The sequence below is a fragment of the Rhinatrema bivittatum genome, chromosome 2 (assembly GCF_901001135.1).
Source record: "Rhinatrema bivittatum chromosome 2, aRhiBiv1.1, whole genome shotgun sequence".
Taxonomy (NCBI): Eukaryota; Metazoa; Chordata; class Amphibia; order Gymnophiona; family Rhinatrematidae; genus Rhinatrema; species Rhinatrema bivittatum.
The window spans coordinates 632,337,745-632,360,565 of NC_042616.1; the positions used below are offsets into that span (position 1 = coordinate 632,337,745).

Below are 22,821 nucleotides of genomic sequence, written 5' to 3' on the forward strand. Positions count from 1 at the left end.
AATATTTGAAAATTGCCCGCCCTGCAGGTTGGTACAGTGGTTCTACAATGTGCCTGCTTTTACTCTTATTTTTGTGGAGGTATTCCTGAAATGCGGTTGGTTTAGCCAGAAAAAATACCCACAGAAAAAGCAGGTGCAAATTTTTGTGCCTATTTTTTTTCCCTTGGGCAATGTTGAAAGGGAAAGTATAGTCATACGTTTCCTTTGAGAATCGATGCAAGGTCCATGGGTAGAAGTACCCTCGGACTCTGCACCTGCCTTTAGACTTTTGAAAGTTGCCCCCAAAATGTGCTGATTTTTATGTTCATGTGTTTCCCTTTCAGCTTCTGTGCCCTTCTATGTAAGAATAAAATCATCATGGTGGCATTTAGAGGAGTATGGACTCAACCATTCTGGAAAGCCGTTTCGGGAGAATTTTTGGCCATGCTTATTTTTGTCCTCCTTAGCCTTGGCTCTACAGTCAACTGGGGAGGAAATGACAAACCTCAACCTGTGGACCTGGTTCTGATCTCACTCTGCTTTGGACTTAGCATTGCGACTATGGTTCAGTGCTTTGGACATATCAGTGGAGCCCACATAAATCCTGCCGTGACTGTTGCCATGGTCTGCACCCGGAAGATCAGCCTTGCCAAGTCTGTCTTCTATATTTTTGCACAGTGCCTCGGTGCCATTGTGGGGGCAGGACTTCTCTACCTCATCACACCTGCAGATGTGATGGGGAGCTTGGGAGTGACTATGGTAAACTGCTTTTTAAGAAATCTCTGGCTCAACCATAAAAGTACACTGCTCACTGAAGAGTAGTTAATTTCTAACATAAATCCAGTTAGTCATAATTCTGAAGGTTTTCATAATTTTCATTTACACATTCACTAGTTTTTTTCCTTGGACTTTAGCACATGTTTAGGGTATAGGCCCCAAAGTCCCAAGATCAAGAAATGAAGTGTAGTATATTACAAATGAAGCAAGGTATAAATGAAATGTAGCAAAAATTGATAAATTAACCCTTCTCAGGACACATCTAGCCAGTCAACTTTCCAGGATTTCCACAAAGAATGTACATGAGGTAGATTTGCATGCACTGCCTCAATTGTATGCTGATCTCTCTCATGCATATTCACTGTGGATATCCTGAAAACCTGACTGGCTGGGTGTGTCCTGAGGAACGGGTTGAGAACCCCTGCATCAAGGTGTATTGTGGTGTCTCTTATGGCTTTTGTTTCTATTACTGTTATAAATGCTTGTAGAAAAAAGGCAGTTCATAGTGAGTTAGGTGGTGGTCATAGTGCTGAAGTGGCTTAAAGGGTAGAGCAAAAAGATCCAGGAAGTAGTCACACCTGCTCCACAATCACGCAGATGAGAAGGAAGAATGTCCTGGGGGAATTCTGTGCAAAGAAATTTAAAATTCTGTGCACAAAAATTCTGCAAAAGTCTGTAAACTTTATATTGGTCAAAATAACACAATTTACATGACAGTCTTTAAGTAATTACATTTTAAATTAATACAGAAAAAAGCTATTACTTAGAGATGCAGAATTTTAAATATTTTGAGCAGAATTTCCCTAGAAATTCACTGTAAGAGTGTCCCTTCCACTTGCTGTCCCTACTCCCCTGGCCACTTTGCCCTCTCAGGCCCCAGCTCCTCCACCTGCCAGTATCTCTCCCTCCACCACTAGGTTCAACCCTTCCATTCTATCACCAGTCCCAGAGTTTGATCCCAATCTCAGTACTGCCCCTCACACAGGCTCCCTCTGTCCCTTCATCTCACACACATGCTCCCTCTTTCTAGTACACATACTCACACCCTCATACAGGCTCCCTCACATCCCCACATACAAGGTCCCTCTCTCTTGCATACCCACACAAGCTCCCTTTCTCTCTCACACAGGCTACCTATGTCTCTCTCTCATGCACCCCTTCACACAGGCTGGCACCCTCACATACACATGATCCCTTTTCATACACATGAGCTCCCAATCTCTCACACACATATACACTCCTTCACAATCTCCTCATATAGGCTTTCTCTCTCTGGCACCCACCCTCAAGCATCCCCTCCCCCCCGCTCTCTCACCTCCTATGCTTTCTCTCACACCTTCCTGCTCACCCCCCTGCTCTCTCTTTCTCTCTCTCTCACCCCCCTCCCTCCATTCTCACCCTCCCCTCCCCTCTCTCACACCCCTTCCCCTGTTCTCTCTACCTCCCCTCCCCCTCTCATTCTCACTGGGGGCCTTCATCTTCGCTGTGAGCGGAGCATGTCCTGTGTCATGAGGGAGCCTTCATCTTCACTGCAAATGGCACACACTCTGTTCGTGGCACACGGGAGCCTTCATCTTCGCCACGAATGGCAAACCAGGGCCTTCATCTTCGCCGCAAGTGGAGCGCGTCCTGTGGTCCATGGGGGCCTTCATGTTCACCACGAACAGTGCACCGGGGCCTTCATCTTCGTGCGCTCTGTTCGCGGCATGCTGGGGTCTCCTCTGCCATTTTCTGCACAGAATTTGGCAATTCTGCACAGTGGGGGGAATTCTGTGCAAATTTTGTGCTCCGCAGTAGCGCAGAATTCCCTCAGGACTAGTTGTACCTCAATCCCAACCTTGTTTAAGGAATGGGGTTCACTTATTAGCATACCTATATCAAAATTCACATCCAAAGGGGATATAATGCAACTTCCGTATACATGATCTACTCACACTCCTCTGGTCTTTGACTTCCAACTGAATTCCACACCACCATCCTCCCACTGCAGGTTCTCCACACTACTACACTCATAGGATACTCTGGGACATTCCTAACTTCAGACTCATCCCACTCCTGGATTCCTGGCGCACTTCCTCAGAGGGGGGGATGACATCTTCTTTTTACCGCCTGGGTCCCATTCCCATTTGTGAGGTTCCACAGGCTGGCACTCTAGCTGACTACATCTGGAGGTCCCTTTTATTCACTCCACCCTGCAAAGGGCAGGAACCAAAGGGCAAAACCCGCCAAAAACATCCCACTTTTATACCTCCTGCTACACCTTGGTCACCCAATGAGAACGGTCACATATTTAAGAGAATATATGCCATTTATTGACAAATTTTTTATACTACATTCCTTAACAAAACCATGTTCGAAGTGGTTTACAACAATCATAAATCATTTCCATTAAATTATAATCAAAAAATCACTTCACTTAAAAACATATTTATTTATTTCCCCAAACATCACATTATCACATAAAATACATTGCATCACATTACTGAAAATGCCATCCAGTGGTCATTTAGCAATACTACAACAAAATCCCTATTAAACATTTTCCCAAATAGGATGATCAGAGGGTCTCCCCTACCCAAATGTCTTGTGCACTGAACCCAAAAAGAGGGTACATTGTTGATGATTCTCCACACAATAAAATACCCTAAAAGCAAACAAAGATCCCAAGAGTTCATTAGCTTTACCATCTATAGCTAGAATCAAATGAGAACATAAGAAGTTGCCATACTGTGTCAGACTGAGGGTCCATTAAGCCCAGCATCCTGTTTCCAACAGTAGTCAACCCAGGATACGAGTACTTGGGAAATACCCAAACAGTAAATAAATCCCATGCTACTAATGCCAATAATAGCAGTGGCTATTCTCTAAATTAATTTGATTAAAAGCAGTTTATGGACTTTTCCTCCAGGAACGTATCCAAACCTTTTAAAATCCAGCTATGCTAACTGCCTTAACCACATCCTTTGGCAATGAATTCCTGAGCTTAATTGTGCATTGAGTGAAAAAGAATTTTCTCCAATTTGTTTTAAATATGCTACTTGAGAATTTCATAGAGTGCCCCCTAATCCTTGTATTACCTGAAAGAGTAAATAATCGATTCACATTTACCCATACTAGTACTCTCATGATTTTATAGACTTCTATCATATCCCCCCTTTGACATCTTTTCTCCAAGCTGAACTCTCCTAATCTCTTTAGCCTTTCCTGATAGGGGAGATGTTCCATCCCCTTTATCATTTTGTTCCCTTGTGTGTCGGGGAAGACTATAGTGATAGTGATAGGGGTATACTATAGTGATATACTATACTATAGTGATAGTGATAGGGGTATACTACCGTCCACCTGGTCAAGATGCTGAGACGGACAGTGAAATGCTAAGAGAAATTAGGGAAGCTAACAAAATTGGTAGTGCAGTAATATTGGGAGATTTCAATTACCCCAATATAGACTGGGTAAATGTATCATCGGGTCACGATAGAGAGATAACGTTCCTAGATGGAATAAATGATAGCTTTATGGAGCAATTGGTTCAGGAACCGACGAAAGAGGGAGCATTTTTAGATCTAATTCTCAGTGGACCACAGGACTTGGTGAGAGAGGTAACTGTGGTGGGGCCGCTTGGCAATAGTGATCATAATATGATCTAATTTGATTTAATGACTGGAAAAGGAACAGTGTGCAAATCCAAGGCTCTCGTGCTAAACTTTCAAAAGGGAAACTTTGATAAAATGAGAAAAATTGTTAGAAAAAAACTGAAAGGAGCAGCTACGAAAGTAAAAAATATCCAAGAGGCATGGTCATTGTTAAAAAATACCATTCTAGAAGCACAGTCCAGATGTATTCCACACATTAAGAAAGTTGGAAAGAAGGCAAAACGATTACCAACATGGTGAAAAGGGGAGGTGAAAGAAGCTATTTTAGCCAAAAGATCTTCATTCAAAAATTGGAAGAAGGATCCAACAGAAGAAAAATAGGATAAAGCATAAACATTGGCAAATTAAATGTAAAACATTGATAAGACAGGCCAAGAGAGAATTTGAAAAGAAGTTGACTGTAGAGGCAAAAACTCACAGTAAAAACTTTTTAAAATATATCCGAAGCAGAAAGCCTGTGAGGGAGTCAGTTGGACCGTTAGATGATCGAGGGGTTAAAGGGGCACTTAGAGAAGATAAGGCCATCGCAGAAAGATTAAATGATTTCTTTGCTTCGGTGTTTACTGAAGAGGATGTTGGGGAGGTACCCGTAATGGAGAAGGTTTTCATGGGCAATGATTCAGATGGACTGAATCAAATCACGGTGAACCTAGAAGATGTGGTAGGCCTGATTGACAAACTGAAGAGTAGTAAATCACCTGGACCGGATGGTATACACCCCAGAGTTCTGAAGGAACTAAAAAATGAAATTTCAGACCTATTAGTAAAAATTTGTAACTTATCATTAAAATCATAGAAACATAGAAACATAGAAATGACTGCAGAAGAAGACCTAACGGCCCATCCAGTCTGCCCAGCAAGCTTCACACATTTTTTCTCATACTTATCTGTTTCTCTTAGCTCTTTGGTTCTATTTCCCTTCCACCCCCACCATCATCCATTGGACCTGAAGACTGGAGGATAGCAAATGTAACCCCAATATTTAAAAAGGGCTCCAGGGGCAATCCGGGAAACTACAGACCGGTTAGCCTGACTTCAGTGCCAGGAAAAATAGTTGAAAGTGTTCTAAACATCAAAATCACAGAACATATAGAAAATCATGGTTTAATGGAACAAAGTCAGCATGGCTTTACCCAGGGCAAGTCATGCCTCACAAATCTGCTTCACTTTTTTGAAAGAGTTAATAAACATGTGGATAAAGGTGAACCGGTAGATATAGTATACTTGGATTTTCAGAAGGCGTTTGACAAAGTTCCTCATGAGAGGCTTCTAGGAAAAGTAAAAAGTCATGGGATAGGTGGCGATGTCCTTTCGTGGATTGCAAACTGGCTAAAAGACAGGAAACAGAGAGTAGGATTAAATGGGCAATTTTCTCAGTGGAAGGGAGTGGACAGTGGAGTGCCTCAGGGATCTGTATTGGGACCCTTACTTTTCAATATATTTATAAATGATCTGGAAAGAAATACAACGAGTGAGATAATCAAATTTGCAGATGACACAAAATTGTTCAAAGTAGTTAAATCACAAGCAGATTGTGATAAATTGCAGGAAGACCTTGTGAAACTGGAAAATTGGGCATCCAAATGGCAGATGAAATTTAATGTGGATAAGTGCAAGGTGATGCATATAGGGAAAAATAACCCATGCTATAATTACACAATGTTGGGTTCCATATTAGGTGCTACAACCCAAGAAAGAGATCTAGGTGTCATAGTGGATAAGACATTGAAATTGTCGGTTCAGTGTGCTGCGGCAGTCAAAAAAGCAAACAGAATGTTGGGAATTATTAAAAAGGGAATGGTGAATAAAACGGAAAATGTTATAATGCCTCTGTATCGCTCCATGGTGAGACCGCACCTTGAATACTGTGTACAATTCTGGTCGCCGCATCTCAAAAAAGATGTAATTGCGATGGAGAAGGTACAGAGAAGGGCTACCAAAATAAGGGGAATGGAACAACTCCCCTATGAGGAAAGACTAAAGAGGTTAGGGCTGTTCAGCTTGGAGAAGAGATGGCTGAGGGGGGGATATGATAGAGGTCTTTAAGATCATGAGAGGTCTTGAACTAGTAGATGTAAATCAGTTATTTACACTTTCGAATAATAGAAGGACTAGGGGGCATTCCATGAAGTTAGCAAGTAGCACATTTAAGACTAATCGGAGAAAATTCTTTTTCACTCAACGCACAATAAAGCTCTGGAATCTGTTGCCAGAGGATGTGGTTAGTGCAGTTAGTGTAGCTGGGTTCAAAAAAGGTTTGGATAAGTTCTTGGAGGAGAAGTCCATTAACGGCTATTAATCAAGTTTACTTAGGGAATAGCCACTGCTATTAATTGCATCAGTAGCATGGGATCTTCTTACTGTTTGGGTAATTGCCAGGTTCTTGTGGCCTGGTTTGGCCTCTGTTGGAAACAGGATGCTGGGCTTAAAGGACCCTTGGTCTGACCCAGCATGGCAATTTCTTATGTTCTTAGAGTACATGTACAAATCCACCCACACAAAGTTACACCTGCTGTATCAAGGGCATAACTTGCATGGGTGAAGATATGCACTTACGTTTTTAAATCAAAAAGTATCCATGTAAATTCAACTCTGCCCTACGGAATGCCTCTTGCTAATTTATGTAAATGTATGTGCAAAACCAGGTTATGTGCATAATTTTACACAAATTGAGCCCCAATTAAATGCAGAGTATTAGGTTTTATGTGTGCAAATGGCTTTGAGAATTTAGTCCTTAGAGAACAAGTCATCTTGGTATACAACTTAATAATTGAAATCTATGGGAGAAGGATTAAGGTAAGCTTATGGGTTCATTATGAATATCAGACTGAAGCAATTAAAACAAGTTGGGGCAGACAAATCTGAGAGTGACTTTCTAAATTTTTACAAAACAGCCAAAAAAATGCGTACTTCTCTGAAAACAGCTTTCATAGCAAAGTGTTCAAATTATCCCTTGTACATGCTGTACCCTTTGAAAAATTTTGTGATGCAGTCTAGTCTTGTATTATAAAGAGATTCTTTGTTCAAGGCCGCTATTTATGAAGGGGAGCGTGTTCTCTCATGTTGCGAGGGTTGCTCTAGGGGAGGTGGTATTTTGGTGCTGGTGTGAGTTAGAGGGTGAACTGTGACATATTCCAGCGTCCGCTGGGCTGGGTCCTGTTGGGCCATGGAGCTGAGTAGGTCCTCCCCACCATCCTGGCCTAGGGTTGCATTGAATACCTTAGCTTCGGCTTCAAGGGCCGCTGCTTCTCCTTTCTGCCGCAACAAGTTCAGGGTGATATTTAGTTCAGCCTTTCTGCGTGCCTCGGCGGCAGCAGCTGTAGCAGTAGCTGTGGCAGCCGCGATCTTCTGTTGTTCTTCTATTCTGAGCCCTTCTTTTTCAAGGGCTACTGCTTGTTCGGCATACTGTATGCTTGCTATGGCTGCTTGAGAGTCTGCTTTTTTCTGGAGGGCGACTGCGCCGAGCTGAGAACGGTTCGAGTGCCTTGACCCGTGTGACCTTGCAGACTTTGATGTATGTTTAGAGGCGTGAGAGTGCTGAGAACCGATCTCGCCATTGGGTAATCTGCTTCTGCACTGTTAATGGTATCCATTACCATTCTCTGGTGTATTTGGTATAAATTCTGTTGGCGGCCTTTTTCTTCTAGGCTCTCTGCAGTGTTGGTTTGTGTTAAGAACTCAACATACTCTTCTGTGAATAGCTGATAGGTTTGGTAATGAGCCCTCGGCTGCTCTATGTGGTACTTAAGATTGGTGGATCTCCCTGAGACCTTTTCCATTTTTTGCTTGATCTTATGCCACTCCCTTTTTATACTGTTTTCATGCCTCTGTCTCCTTGACTCATATACTTCCGCAGCTTTCTCTGTTGGTACACATAACCTCTTTGATTCACTGCTTTCATCCCTCCCTTCAACGTTCTCCCCTCTTTGCTCTATGTCATTTCTTAATTCAATGGCTTTGGCTGGCTGTTCAAAGGTGTCTTTGTTTTTCTGTGTTGCTGATTCAGTCATGCTAGCAGTAAACACTTTCCTTTTGCCACTGAGTTAAAGGGAATAAACTTTGAATTTCTTTAGAAGCAGGAGGACTAGGCTAGTTAACACCTCAGGTTTTCTGTTTCTTGTCCCTGGAGTCAGTGGAGACCTGGTGTCTTGGTGTCTATAGCAACTGATTGCTCTCAGCTTCCTGTCCTGTTAGAGCCCAGCAAGGGGAGGGGGGAGATTCTCACCTTTTGGCGGCAAGGTGTATAACAAAGGGATGGGGGGAATGGCAGAGCAGCTTGGAGTTTGAATTCAGTCCCTTTTCCTCAGTTCGATTCTACACATTCACCAGTCTCTTATTTCAAAACCCTTTAATAATTCTTAATGAAGTCTTCACAATTATTCAGTTCTTTATTTGTTAGTTTTTGCTGCTCCATCTGTAGAGTTGGCAGAGTTCTGGTATCTATAGCAACTAATTGCTCTCTGCTTCTAGCAGTGGCAGAGGGAGATTTGAATAGGCTTAAGTATCCTCGTTAATTCTTTTGTGCAGAGTTTGGACTTTGCCGCCACCAGCTCAAGTTACACAAAGCTGGATGCTTTCTGCAGAGCTCTTTGTATCTTGCTTACAGTATAGGCTGACTTTTAAAACCAGTTCCATAAGAATAAATCTTCACAATCTAGGGTTTTTATGCTTGGTCCTCTCCACAGCTGAGGGCATAAAAGGCTTATTCAAATGCAAGGCAGTCCTTTAACCTTTCTATTCAATGCAGAGATACAGTTCTTTAAAAAAATGCTTTCAGTTCAAACAAGTTTCACAGACCGTTCAAATGAATCTACTGGCTGGCTTCTCACTTTGTTATTATCTTCTGTATGATCTGAGCTTTCTTACTTTCAGATCACTGGCTGGCCTTTCTTGCAATTTTCTGTATGATACGGCTTTTTTACTGTGCTGGCCCAATAAGAAGCATCTGAGTTTCTCTCATTCAGACAGCTAACTTTCTTCCCAATCTTCAGACAAAGATCCTTTAAGTTTGAAATTATTTATTGTACAAGTAGTTTTTTTTTATTACTTACAATTGTCGCTTCCAAACATATAGCCCCAGGCAAAGGTCTTTGTAGCTGGAAATAGGTAGGAGAGGGGAGAACGGAGTTTCTTGGGATTCAAGGTGAGAAGACAAAAGAGTTCTGAAGCTGATTTAATCTTTAGAAATAAAGCAATAAGAAGAATGTAAAAAAGCCAATTATATCACAGAGCTTTACAAGTGCTCCTGGCTTTGAGACTGCATGGTCGAGACTGAAACAGTCCTAGGGAGTTATTACAGAAAACATCTCCACAAACTGGGGTCAGGGGGAAAGGTCCAATGGCAGCGAGCCTAGGACCCATGTGATACAGGGGGAGCATAAAGGGCAGTCTCTTGAGCCAATAAGGCACTTAAGAAGACTCAAGTTAGTTTTGGAAACAGGATGCTGGGCTTGATGGACCCTTGGTCTGACCCAGCATGGCAATTTCTTATGTTCTTATGATTGATAAAGCTATTAGACAGTTTATTTGGAAAAGACAAAAGCCAGGCTGTCTTTGAAGCACTTGTTCAAACCTCTTCTACAAGGAGGCTTGAATTGTCCTGACCTTCAAAGATATTACCTTGCCTGTATGTCAAGGCACATTTGAGATTGGTTATTGGGGACTTCCTATTTTTCCCCTATATTGCACTTCAAAGATGGTTTGGGGATTGGTCCCTGTCTTCTTTATTACAGCTAGACTCCACTATGATCCCCTTAGATTTCAGATGCCATCTACTCATATTTTCCTGTGGAAGGACTTGGTCCCACCTTTGTAAATTTTTGGGTCTCTCTGGGAAGTTTTCCCCTTTTATGGCCATTTGTGGCAATGCCCAGTTTCAGCCAGGAATGGAGAACAAGATTTTTTCTGATTGGTCAAAAAAGGTCTAACACACCTTCATCATTTATTTCCTCCCAACTCCAATATATTATTGTTTACAAGAACTGCAAGTGCAATTTAACTTATCACAATTCAATTTTTTTGCTTACCTCCAAGTGAGACACTATCTTATTACTACATGTCTCTCTAATTTCCCATTGGCTCATTGGTCATGGTTAGAGGAACGTTTTCACAGGGAAGAGATCAGGAAAGGCCTCTTATGCCACATTTATAAGACTGCTCAGTACATTTGAATAGCAGAATTATTTCTCTGCAGTTCTCCTGCATTGGTCAGAAAACTTGGTTTTTACATTGACTACCAAAGATATACAACATTGTTTTAATTAATATACTGAAAATGTAGATTTGAGAGAATTGCAATTTAAATTTATTTTGCAATTGTTTTACTCCCTAGCATAGGCATATCAAGTTAAACTGTGTATCACCCCAAAATGTGCTAAATGTGAAGTGCCTTCCAGTGAGTTATAGAATGGATTCTGGACGTGCCCATGCGTTTGTCCTTCTGGAAGGTAGTGTGTTATGATTGGTGTATGTGTGGGCCCTTTGCCCGAGGTGTGAGTTGTTACAGCCTGAGGGGAGGAGCGTCCGCACTGTCAAAAGGCAAGGTGTTGGAGTACAGAAAGGCTCTGTCACAGTCGCAGGGGATTCCCGGAGACCAGGTGACGACCCCCGTAGGATGGTAGACTGTAGACAATACTTGGAGAGTCTAAGGAGAGAGAGGGCACCAGGCAGACCACAGATGGTCGGCGCCGGGACAGCCAAGCAGGAGGTGCTCCATAGGACAGCCCTGGGAGGCGGTGCTGCAACGCAGTGGGCGTGGGCGAGAGAGTGAAGGCAAACCCGCAATGCGGGAAGCCCGAGCCCAAGAGCAGTAGCTGACGTAGACAGGTAGCTGGGACCGAAGGTGACTGGATGAGCCGTAGAAAAGAGGACCCACGGGGCTTCCCACTCCTCGGAGGCCGTACTCACCAATCCTGAGATCACCCTGGCAATGGTAGAATATCCAGGAGCAAGCCCCGAGGAGCGGGGAAGCTCAGGGCGATCTCAGGATTGGTGAGTGCGGCCCGAGGAGCGGGGAGCGCGGACAGTCTTTGAAATAGTATGGCGCAACCCTGAGAAGCGGGGAAGGCCAGCTGAAGACTCACAAGCATTGCAGTAGTTCCCAGGGAGAGCTGAGAGATAGAGCAGGTAACCAGTTGGGACCCAGGAGGCGTGGGGCCAGCCCAAGGAGCGGGGTAGGCCATGGAGCAAGTCCCCGAAGCACACACTGACCTCCGAGGAGCGGGTGTCAGACAAAATCCACATAGCGAGCAGAAAAGGTGTCTCAGGAAGAATAGGCAGGCAAGGACTCGTACAGAACTTGTTGCCAAGTCGGCTTGCTGGGGGCGAAGCAGGTGCTTAAATACAAGAGTCTGATGACATCATCAAGTGGAGACGCCCCCGAGGTTCCCGCCGGGGAAGGGGGGGGGAAAGGTTTGGATGAAAGAGGGGTAATGAGGAAGTCAGGTTGTTCTAGTGCTCCCATAATATTTCTTTGATGTATGTTACAGATACCTATTGCCCTTGCGTTTCTGGTTTGTTTGATATACTTCCTGTAAAAATCTAATAAAAAATCTATTAAAAAAAATAAAAACAGGATTATATCTTCATACATGCAATAGGGTAAAATGAGGACTGTCTCAGTTTTCCCTCTTGATACGGAGCTGTATGGTCACATTAAGGTCATGTTATAATCATGAAGCAGGCTCAACAGAAAGTTTTCTGTTTAAAATGATCAGTTATGTATATTTGTTGTTCATTGTTATTAATAATCAATAAAAAAGATTTTAATATAAAGCTAATCAGTTACACTGGTTTACATATCAGTAGTAAGAAATGGAGGCTATGTATCCATTTGTCTGGCTAACTGGCAGGTCAATACAGTAAAGTGCGGCCGTGGTTACCCTGCTTCTAACCCACTTTCTACTCACTTTTCAGCCGTGTTAGTCCAACCTGCGATACACTATTCCCTTTAACCCATTCTTACCGCCTCTTTAAATCACCGGGTAACCCCTCCGCCCGCGGCATGTATATTAGATGTAAACGATCGAATTAGCTATTCCCTCCCATACAGTAACATGCGCCCCGACTATCGCTTTTTTAACCTGAAGTTTTGCCGCGCGTTTAACCTGCTAACTTACCGCCTACCCTTACCCCTGCGTTAGAGGCAGGGGTAAGGGTAGGCGGCAAACTTTCCCCCAGCCCCCGCTCACCTGCCCTGGCCGCGTCCATGGGTGCCGGTCTCCGGGGCAGCCCCAGTCCTCTCTCCCCTCCTCCCGAAGCAACGAAAGCGGAAAAAATCGAAAAAGTGAAAAAAAAAAAAAAAAAGTAGCAACGAAGCGACTTACTTTTCTTGCAGTCCTCCTCCGGAGACGGACATCGGCGGAGATGGACCGTGGCTCCCCTGCCTCCCGGAGGCAGCTGCCGGCGAAGATGGATGCCTGCACGGGCGAAAGCGGCCCTTGTGCGTGCAATTGGGCTGTTCAAGGCGTGACGTCACGACGTTTGGCGTCACGGCATGTGACGTCACGTCTTGAGCGGCCAAATTGCACGCACAGGGGCCGCTTTCCCCCATGCAGGCATCCATCTTCACCAGCGGGGCAGCTTTCGCCGCCGGCTGCCCCCCGGGAGGCAGGGGAGCCGCGGTCCGTCTCCGCCGATGTCCGTCTCCGGAGGAGGGCTGCAAGAAAAGTAAGTCGCTTCGTTGCTTTACACTTTACATGTCGTTTGATCAGTCCTCTCTCCCCCCCCTCCCTGCGCCTTGCTTTGGGAGGAAGGGAGAGAGGACTGGCAATCCCGAGCGTAGGAGAACCGTCCACTTCCTGGTACCTGTCATTTCAAATGTCAGTGTGTCCGTGAAGCGTTAGGCCAGTGCACCCAGGATACTGTATAGCGCTTTATACAGTAAAATGGGTTGTGCGGGCCTAATGCTTCACGGACGCTTCTTGGACGCGGCTTGCATTTGCAAGCTATTTAAATACAGTATCGAGCGGTAGGTGAGCCGGACTGTGCGTGCGGCAACTGCGGGTGCGCCAGGCACTAACGCAGCTCTTCCTACCGATCCTTACTGTATCGGCCTGTGGGTCATTTATCATTTCATGTTAGGGCCTTATGACAGAAAATTGTCTTTGATGTCAACTTTGCTGTTCGTACCTCTGACTGTGTATGTAAAACTGCCCCCAACCTACCCCACCCCCCCGAAACCTCATCCCAGTTAAAAGTGCCTCCTCATTCAGTGGTATAAATAGTAGGGATGTGAATCGTTTTAGGACGATTAAAATTATCGTCCGATAATTTTAATATCGTCTTAAACCGTTATGGAACACAATACAATAGAGATTCTAACGATTTATCGTTATAAATCGTTAGAATCGTGAGCCGGCACACTAAAACCCCCTAAAACCCACCCCCGACCCTTTAAATTAAATCCCCCACCCTCCCGAACCCCCCCCCAAATGACTTAAATAACCTGCGGGTCCAGCGGCGGTCCGGATCGGCAGCGGTCCGGAACGGGCTCCTGCTCCTGAATCTTGTTGTCTTCAGCCGGCGCCATTTTCCAAAATGGCGCCGAAAAATGGCGGCGGCCATAGACGAACACGATTGGACGGCAGGAGGTCCTTCCGGACCCCCGCTGGACTTTTGGCAAGTCTCGTGGGGGTCAGGAGGCCCCCCACAAGCTGGCCAAAAGTTCCTGGAGGTCCAGCGGGGGTCAGGGAGCGATTTCCCGCTGCGAATCGTTTTCGTACGGAAAATGGCGCCGGCCATACGCGTATGGCTGGCGCCATTTTCCGTACGGAAAATGGCGCCGGCAGGAGATCGACTGCAGGAGGTTGTTCAGCGAGGCGCCGGAACCCTCGCTGAACGACCTCCTGCAGTCGATCTCCTGCCGGCGCCATTTTCCGTACGAAAACGATTCGCGGCGGGAAATCGCTCCCTGACCCCCGCTGGACCTCCAGGAACTTTTGGCCAGCTTGTGGGGGGCCTCCTGACCCCCACGAGACTTGCCAAAAGTCCAGCGGGGGTCCGGAAGGACCTCCTGCCGTCCAATCGTGTTCGTCTATGGCCGCCGCAATTTTTCGGCGCCATTTTGGAAAATGGCGCCGGCTGAAGACAACAAGATTCAGGAGCAGGAGCCCGTTCCGGACCGCTGCCGTTCCGGACCGCCGCTGGACCCGCAGGTTATTTAAGTCATTTGGGGGGGGTTCGGGAGGGTGGGGGATTTAATTTAAAGGGTCGGGGGTGGGTTTTAGGGGGTTTTAATGTGCCGGTTTTGCGATTTTTCACGATTTTTCACGATTTTTCACGATATTTTACCCCCCCAAACGGCAACAATACGATTCCCTCCCCCTCCCAGCCGAAATTGATCGTTAAGACGATCGAGGACACGATTCACATCCCTAATAAATAGTAAAATTTACATATTGGCCTGTACAGTGGTACACTCTCTCTCTCTCCTGCTCCCTCCCTCCCTCCCTCTCTCTCCCTCCATGTGCAATAAAAACCTTTTTGGTAGGTAATCACCTGCGGTAGATTAATCAGCATGCAATGCAAAAAATGGCGCAGGTGTGATAAATGTATTGTGTGTTGCAGAAATTGCCTATGCAATGTGGGAGCAGGGAAATTAGCCTAACCATGCCCCTTTTTTTCTCGTTGCACTATTTCCGCTATATTTATAGCATTTTGATGAATCTAGGGGTAGGTTTGTAGAAAGCCAGAAAAATGGCAGAATATGAAAATCCTGCTATGCGACCAACCTCAAAGGAGCCAGGAAACGTGTCATCCAGCAAAAATGTTTTCTGGCTAGCTCATGTACGGGACAGGGGTGTTCCAGGGCAAAATCAGTTAACCAGCTCAGCTAGCTAGATAAATGCCCATGCTGCTGAATATCCTGGCTGTTTATCCTCCTCACTGTCCTAGCTTGCCAGCAGCTATATATGGACTTCATGGTTAGCACAGCATCTTCAGGGCCTTGATGATGCCTGGCCACAAGTTAGGGGAGATTTAAGGAACCTTGCTAAGGAACCAATTTTTGCATTATAGCATTCACCCTGCTATAACAAGTTGTAACATGAGAATTCTGTTTTTCTCTTGTGAGTCTTCATTACTGCTTTCTCTGCTGCCCAACATTTTGGGTTCCACTGCTGACACTCTCCTTTGAAGAGAGGGGCATGGTGCCATGCACATGAATCACTAGATGCTGAAAAAGGGAAAGAAAAAGATGTATCAAAATAAGTAACACGTACATAACCTACTGTATTTATGCAATTATTGGAGGGAATCGTTATGTTCCAAGTTACCATGAGGCATACAAAAGGAAATTTGCACAAGATGAATTTCTTCACTTTTGGTGTTTTTTAATTTTTTTGTATTACTAGGTAAATGAAGATCTCTCAGCTGGTCATGGGCTTCTGATTGAACTGATAATTACGTTTCAGCTAGTTTTTACTATTTTTGCCAGCTGTGATTCAAAGCAGAACGCTACCACAGGCTCAATAGCTTTAGCAATTGGATTATCGGTCGCAATTGGACATTTTTTTGCTGTAAGTAGCTATTATAACGATATATTTTAAATGTACCATCCTTTTCTCACCATCTTCATTTTAGAATCTGGAAAAGTCAATACCCTGTTCTATCTTTTGCCGAGCAGTTTGTAAAACTGGGCAAGAAAAGTTCCCACTCAGCAAATTGTCAAAGCTCTTTATTGTGTGTTTTTGAAAAAGAGCCATAAGTATCCTTTACTGATTATTTATAACTTTTGCTTTAATTCTTGACTTTAGCTCCAATTAAAATACCATATATATATCCTTTTATAGAATGGATATATTTACAGAATAATCTGATTGACTGCTTAAGCCTTCTCTATGCAGGAAGTTGACACATTTCTCAATCTGTTGGTTAAGAGCCTGATTTGCTAAACTTTTTTTACCCATAGTCACGGATTCCAGCTTTCAAACCTATCTGTGGTATGCACATAAGAGAACATTCAGAGATTAATGATAGCATTTTATTAACTGTGTGGGAGGAGTTGCACAGTTTATAAAATACCGTACTGCGTATTTCTGTTCCAACTGTATGCATGCATGTTTCCAATACAATAAAATGCATATTTTATTTACCCATTTTATAAACATACAAGCATATATTTTGTGTGTGAAATAATTGTGACACTGAGGGGTAGATTTTCAAAGACGCGGCGATTTTATAACATGCAGGCGTTGCTGCGCGCATGTTATAAAATGATTCCTGCGCGCACATGTGCACCCGATTTTTATATTGGCGCCCACATATGCAGGCACATGGGGTCTCACACATGCAAGGGGGGATTTAAAAAATAAATGCATGGTGCCGCGCTCTGACCATTCCCAGTCCCAATGTCCCTATCCTCCTAACTATCCTTCCTACCTTTTCCCCTCACCTCTCCTCCCCGACCCCTAAACCCACCCTCAAATTATTTTTGGTTTTATACTTAACTTTTGCTCAGCAGCTGAGGTCAGTTGCACGCGCAGGCCTGCTCCCGGTGGGTGCTTCCCCGGGACAGTCAAAATGGCGCTGTCCCGACTGGCCCCCATCCCGCTTCCGTCCTCAGCCTGCCCCTTTTGAAGAACCCGGCACTTCCTCATGTATCAGGAGATACGTGCGTGGCCAGGCCATTTTAAAAATGTGCTTGGCACATGCTCAGCCCAGCCACATGCATATCTCCTGATTTTTGCGTGTGTGGGGTTTTTGAAATGTACTTGTGAGTGACTAAACACCCAGAATTAAACCCCCAAGGCAGGTATTTTAGAAAGTATGTGTGAGTACTTGAAATCCTCCACCAGTTCACCCAGTCCTTCTCCAGTTCACTTAGCCCTTCTAACACTTCACTCTGAATCCCTACCAGTTCTCCCTTACCATCAACCCAAAAACTGTTGACAACAGATAAGTCAGATTTTCACTTGCACATGCCAATTAACAGATATAAAAGTGTATGAACAAGTCAGCTAACATATATGTGTATATCTCTTACAAAATAGCACCTACTATATGTACTTCTGAACCCATACTCAGAATGCCTCTAGACCGTCCCGTTTCCCCCTGTAAAATATAGACATAGAACAAAAATATACGCACATACTTGTTTATAAAACAGTATATGCATGCCTACATGCTACTTATGCCCAACAAGGATTGTTTAATGTTCCTTCTGTTCGGGGAGCCCTATTGGCCAAAATCCGTGAGAGAGCCTATTCTGTGCAGCACCTATATTTTGGAACTCACTTCATGAGTTCTTATGTCTTACAATATTTTTTTAGTTATGTTAGATCTTTTTGTTTACACAAGCATTTTCATGACCTGGATTGTTATCTTTTGAAGAGCAGTTGAACAGTGAATTGTCTGTTGTTTTTTCATATTTGATTTAAGAAGGTTCTTACATATCTGTTTTTTTGTTAGGAATGTTTTATTGTGTGCCACTTAGAGCATCAGCAGTAGGCAGATAAAACATTTTAATACATCTAAATAAACTTATATATGCTATATTTACATGAGGAACCCCTTTGAAAATGACCTCCAGCATGGGAGAAAAGCCTTGATATATCAGGCCCTAAGCTCCAAATAGGAAGTTCTTGTGACTTTGAATAGCTAAAATGATACTTAAGAACATAAGAAAATGCCATACTGGGTCAGACCAAGGGTCCATCAAGCCCAGCATCCTGTTTCCAACAGTGGCCAATCCAGGCCATAAGAACCTGGCAAGTACCCCAAAACTAAGTCTATTCCATGTTACCATTGCTAATGGCAGTAGCTATTCTCTAAGTGAACTTAATAGCAGGTAATGGACTTCTCCTCCAAGAACTTATCCAATCCTTTTTTAAACACAGCTATATTAACTGCACTAACCACATCCTCTGGCAACAAATTCCAGAGTTTAATTGTGCGTTGAGCAAAAAAGAACTTTCTCCGATTAGTTTTAAATGTGCCCCATGCTAACTTCATGGAGTGCCCCCTAGTCTTTCTATTATCCGAAAGAGTAAATACCCAATTCACATCTACCCGTTCTAGACCTTGTTACGCTTGGGCTCCGGTCAGGAGGCGTGAACACCACCCAGCAGGGTGGCTCCAGGTGGAGAGAGACAGGAAGCTAGAAACAGTGTCTGGTTCCAGGCTGGGTCAAGGCAGGCAGCAATAAGCAGTGTCTAGTTCAGGCTGGGTCAGAGCAGGCGGCAAGGAGCAGAGTCTAAGTTCAGGCTGGGTCAGGGCAGGCGGCAATGAGCAGAGTCTAAGTTCAGGCTGGGTCAGGGCAGGCGGCAATGAGCAGAGTCTAAGTTCAGGCTGGGTCAGGGCACAGTAAGCAGGGCAAGGCAGGTCAGAAGGCCCGTAGGCCACACACACACACAGAAGGCCCGTAGGCCACACACCATAAGCGGGGCAAGGCAGGTCAGAAGGCCCGTAGGTCACACACCATAAGCGGGGCAAGGCAGGTCAGAAGGCCCGTAGGCTCCACACACACAGACAGAAGGCCCGTAGGCCACACACCATAAGCAGAGCAGGGCAGGTCAGAAGGCCCGTAGGCCACACACACACAGAAGGCCCGTAGGCCACACACCATAAGCGGGGCAAGGCAGGTCAGAAGGCCCGTAGGCTCCACACACACAGACAGAAGGCCCGTAGGCCACACACCATAAGCAGAGCAGGGCAGGTCAGAAGGCCCGTAGGCCACACACACACAGAAGGCCCGTAGGCCACACACCGTAAGCAGAGCAAGCAGGTCAGAAGGCCCGTAGGCCAGGTGAGAACAACGAGGAAGGAGGCCCGAAGGCCGCGCAAGGCAAGGCAAGGAAAGGCCCGAAGGCCGCGCAGGGCAAGGTAAGGAAAGGCCCGAAGGCCGCGCAAGGCTAGAGCAGGGAGCCCAGGTGAGCTCGATGCCGAAGCACCGAGGCAACTGTCAGGCAGGGTTATAAGGACACACCCAGAGCACAGAGTGGACAGATAAGATGGACTGGGCCTGTCCGGAAAGCCAGCACTAGAGGGACCCCTGGTGGTGAGGCGGTTGCACTGCAGCTAAAACTGTAACAGACCTCTCATGATTTTAAACACCTCTATCATATCCCCCCTCAGTCGTCTCTTCTCCAAGCTGAAAAGTCCTAACCTCTTTAGTCTTTCCTCATCGGGGAGTTGTTCCATTCCCCTTATCATTTTGGTATCCCTTCTCTGTACCTTCTCCATCGCAATTATCTTTTTTGAGATGCGGCAACCAGAATTGTACACAGTATTCAAGGTGCGGTCTCACCATGGAGCGATACAGAGGCATTATGACATTTTCCGTTTTATTCACCATTCCCTTTCTAATAATTCCCAACATTCTGTTTGCTTTTTTGACTGCCGCATCACACTGAACTGACGATTTCAATGTGTTATCCACTATGACACCTAGATCTCTTTCTTGTTTTGTAGCACCTAATATGGAACCCAACATTGTGTAATTATAGCATGGGTTATTTTTCTCTATATGTATCACCTTGCACTTATCCACATTAAATTTCATCTGCCATTTGGATGCCCAATTTTCCAGTCTCACAAGGTCTTCCTGCAATTTATCACAATCTGCTTGTGATTTAACTACTCTGAACAATTTTGTGTCATCTGCAAATTTGATTATCTCACTCTTCGTATTTCTTTCCAGATCATTTATAAATATATTGAAAAGTAAGGGTCCCAATACAGATCCCTGAGGCACTCCACTGTCCACTCCCTTCCACTGAGAAAATTGTCCATTTAATCCTACTCTCTGTTTCCTGTCTTTTAGCCTGTTTGCAATCCATGAAAGGACATTGCCACCTATACCATGACTTTTTACTTTTCCTAGAAGCCTCTCATGAGGACCTTTGTCAAACGCCTTCTGAAAATCCAAGTATACTATATCTACCGGTTCACCTTTATCCACATGTTTATTAACTCCTTCAAAAAAGTGAAGCAGATTTGTGAGGCAAGACTTGCCCTGGGTAAAGCCATGCTGATTTTGTTCCATTAAACCATGTCTTTCTATATGTTCTGTGATTTTGATGTTTAGAACACTTTCCACTATTTTTCCTGGCACTGAAGTTAGGCTAACCGGTCTGTAGTTTCCCGGATCACCCCTGGAGCCCTTTTTAAATATTGGGGTTACATTTGCTATCTTCCAGTCTTCAGGTACAATGGATGATTTTAATGATAAGTTACAAAATTTTTACTAATAGGTCTGAAATTTCATTTTTTAGTTCCTTCAGAACTCTGGGGTGTATACCATCCGGTCCGGGTGATTTACTACTCTTCAGTTTGTCAATCAAGCCTACCACATCTTGTAGGTTCATCGTGATTTGATTCAGTCCATCTGAATCATTACCCATGAAAACCTTCTCCATTAAGGGTACCTCCCCAACATCCTCTTCAGTAAACACCGAAGCAAAGAAATAATTTAATCTTTCCGCGATGGCCTTATCTTCTCTAAGTGCCCCTTTAACCCCTCGATCATCTAACAGTCCAACTGACTCCCTCATAGGCTTTCTGCTTTGGATATATTTAAAAAAGTTTTTACTGTGGGTTTTTGGCTCTACAGCAAACTTCTTTTCAAATTCTCTCTTAGCCTGTCTTATCTCAATGTCTTACATTTAACTTGCCAACGTTTATGCTTTATCCTATTTTCTTCAGAGTGATGTTCTTGAAGTTGTGTTTTACATATTCATTAATGACCTGGAAAAGGAAGAAAAGAGTGAGACAGTCAAATTTGCAGATGATACAAAATTATTGCAAGTGGTCAAAATACAAGCTGAATCTGAGGAATTGCAGGAGAATCTTGTGAGACTGGGGAAGTGAGGAACTAAATGGAAGATAAAATTTAGAGGATAATTTGTTTAAACTTACAGATAAAAAAAATCAGCAAATATGTGCATATGGTAGACAAACTGGACTTTCATGCATAAGTCCTTTTTTTAAATTATCCTACCAAATCTATCTGCTGAAGTTAAATTGACTGCAAATATTTTTTTTGTGAAATTTATGTGCATATTTTAAAATGCCTGCCCTCAGTCCAGGTTAACTTATGCATGAACATGATGTAAATTTATATGTTTACCTCATATTGGTGCAGTAATTTTGTAAAAGAGCATTTCTGCAAATAAAATACTGTTTTCCCACAGAAGTCCCTTTTGAAAATTACCACTTAAAGTAGAGAAGTGCAAAGTGATAAGAATATAAGAAATTGCCACAATCTGCTTGTGATTTAACTACTCTGAATAAGTTTGTATAATCTGCAAATTTGATTACCACACTCATCGTATTCCTTTCCAGATCATTTAGAAATGTACTGAAAAGCATGGGTCCCAGTACAGATCCCTGAGGCACTCCACTGCCCACCCTCGTCCATTGAGAAAATTGTCCGTTTAATTCTACTGTCTGTTACCTGTCTTTTAATCCATGAAAGGACATCACCACCTCTCCTATGACTTTTTACTTTTCTTAGAAGTCTCTCATGAGGAAATCTGTCAAATACCTTCTGAAAATCCAAATGCACTACATTGACTGGTTCACCTTTATCTACATGTTTATTAACCCCTTCAAAAGTGAAGCAGATTTGTGAGGCAAGTCTTGTCTTGGGTAAAGCCATGCTGACTTTGTTCCATTGAACTATGTCGTTCTATATGTTCTGTGATTCTCATCTTTAGAACACGTTCCAGTATTTTTCCTGGCCCTGACATGAGGCTAAATTGTCTGTAGTTTTCACGATCGCCCCTGGAGCCCTTTTTAAATATTGGGGATACATTAGCCATCCTCCAGTCTTCAGGTACAATGGATGATTTTAATGATAGGTTACCAATTTTAACTAATAGATCTGAAATTTCATTTTTTAGTTCCTTCAGAATCCTGGGGTATATACCATCTGGTCCAGGTGATTTATTACTCTTCAGTTTGTCAATGAGGTCTACCACATTTCTAGATTCACTGTGATTTGGTTCAGTACATCTGAATCATTACCCATGAAAACCTCCAGAGCAGGTATCTCTCCAATATCCTCTTCAGTAAACACCGAAGCAAAGAAATTGTTTAAACTTTCTGTGATGGCCTTATCTTCTCTAAATGCCCCTTTAACCCCTCGATCATCTAATAGTCCAACTGACATCCTTGTAGGCTTTCTGCTTTGGATATATTTAAAAAAAAAGTTTTTATTGTGAGTTTTTGCCTCTATGGCCAACTTCTTTTCAAATTCTCTCTTAGCCTATCTTATCAATGTTTTATGTTTAACTTGCCAATGCTTATGCTTTAACCTATTTTCTTCTGTTGGATCCTCCTTCCAATTTTTGAATGAAGGTCTTTTGGCTAAAATAGCCTCTTTCACCTCACCTTTTAACCATGTTGTTAATCGTTTTGCCTTCCTTCCACCTTTTTTAATGTGTGGAATACATCTGGACTATGCTTCTAGGAT

General features: G+C 43.8%; 1 protein-coding gene across 1 annotated transcript in view; it reads left to right on the forward strand.

The window, feature by feature from the left end:
- Positions 1-22,821, forward strand: part of LOC115085355 (aquaporin-4-like) — a 127,784-nt gene that overhangs the window by 84,388 nt on the left and 20,575 nt on the right. Inside the window, exons 3-4 of the mRNA XM_029591269.1 lie at positions 324-738; positions 15,761-15,925. Coding sequence (XP_029447129.1) covers positions 358-738; positions 15,761-15,925 — 546 coding nt within the window. The 5' untranslated portion in view covers positions 324-357. The remainder of the gene's footprint in view (positions 1-323; positions 739-15,760; positions 15,926-22,821) is intronic.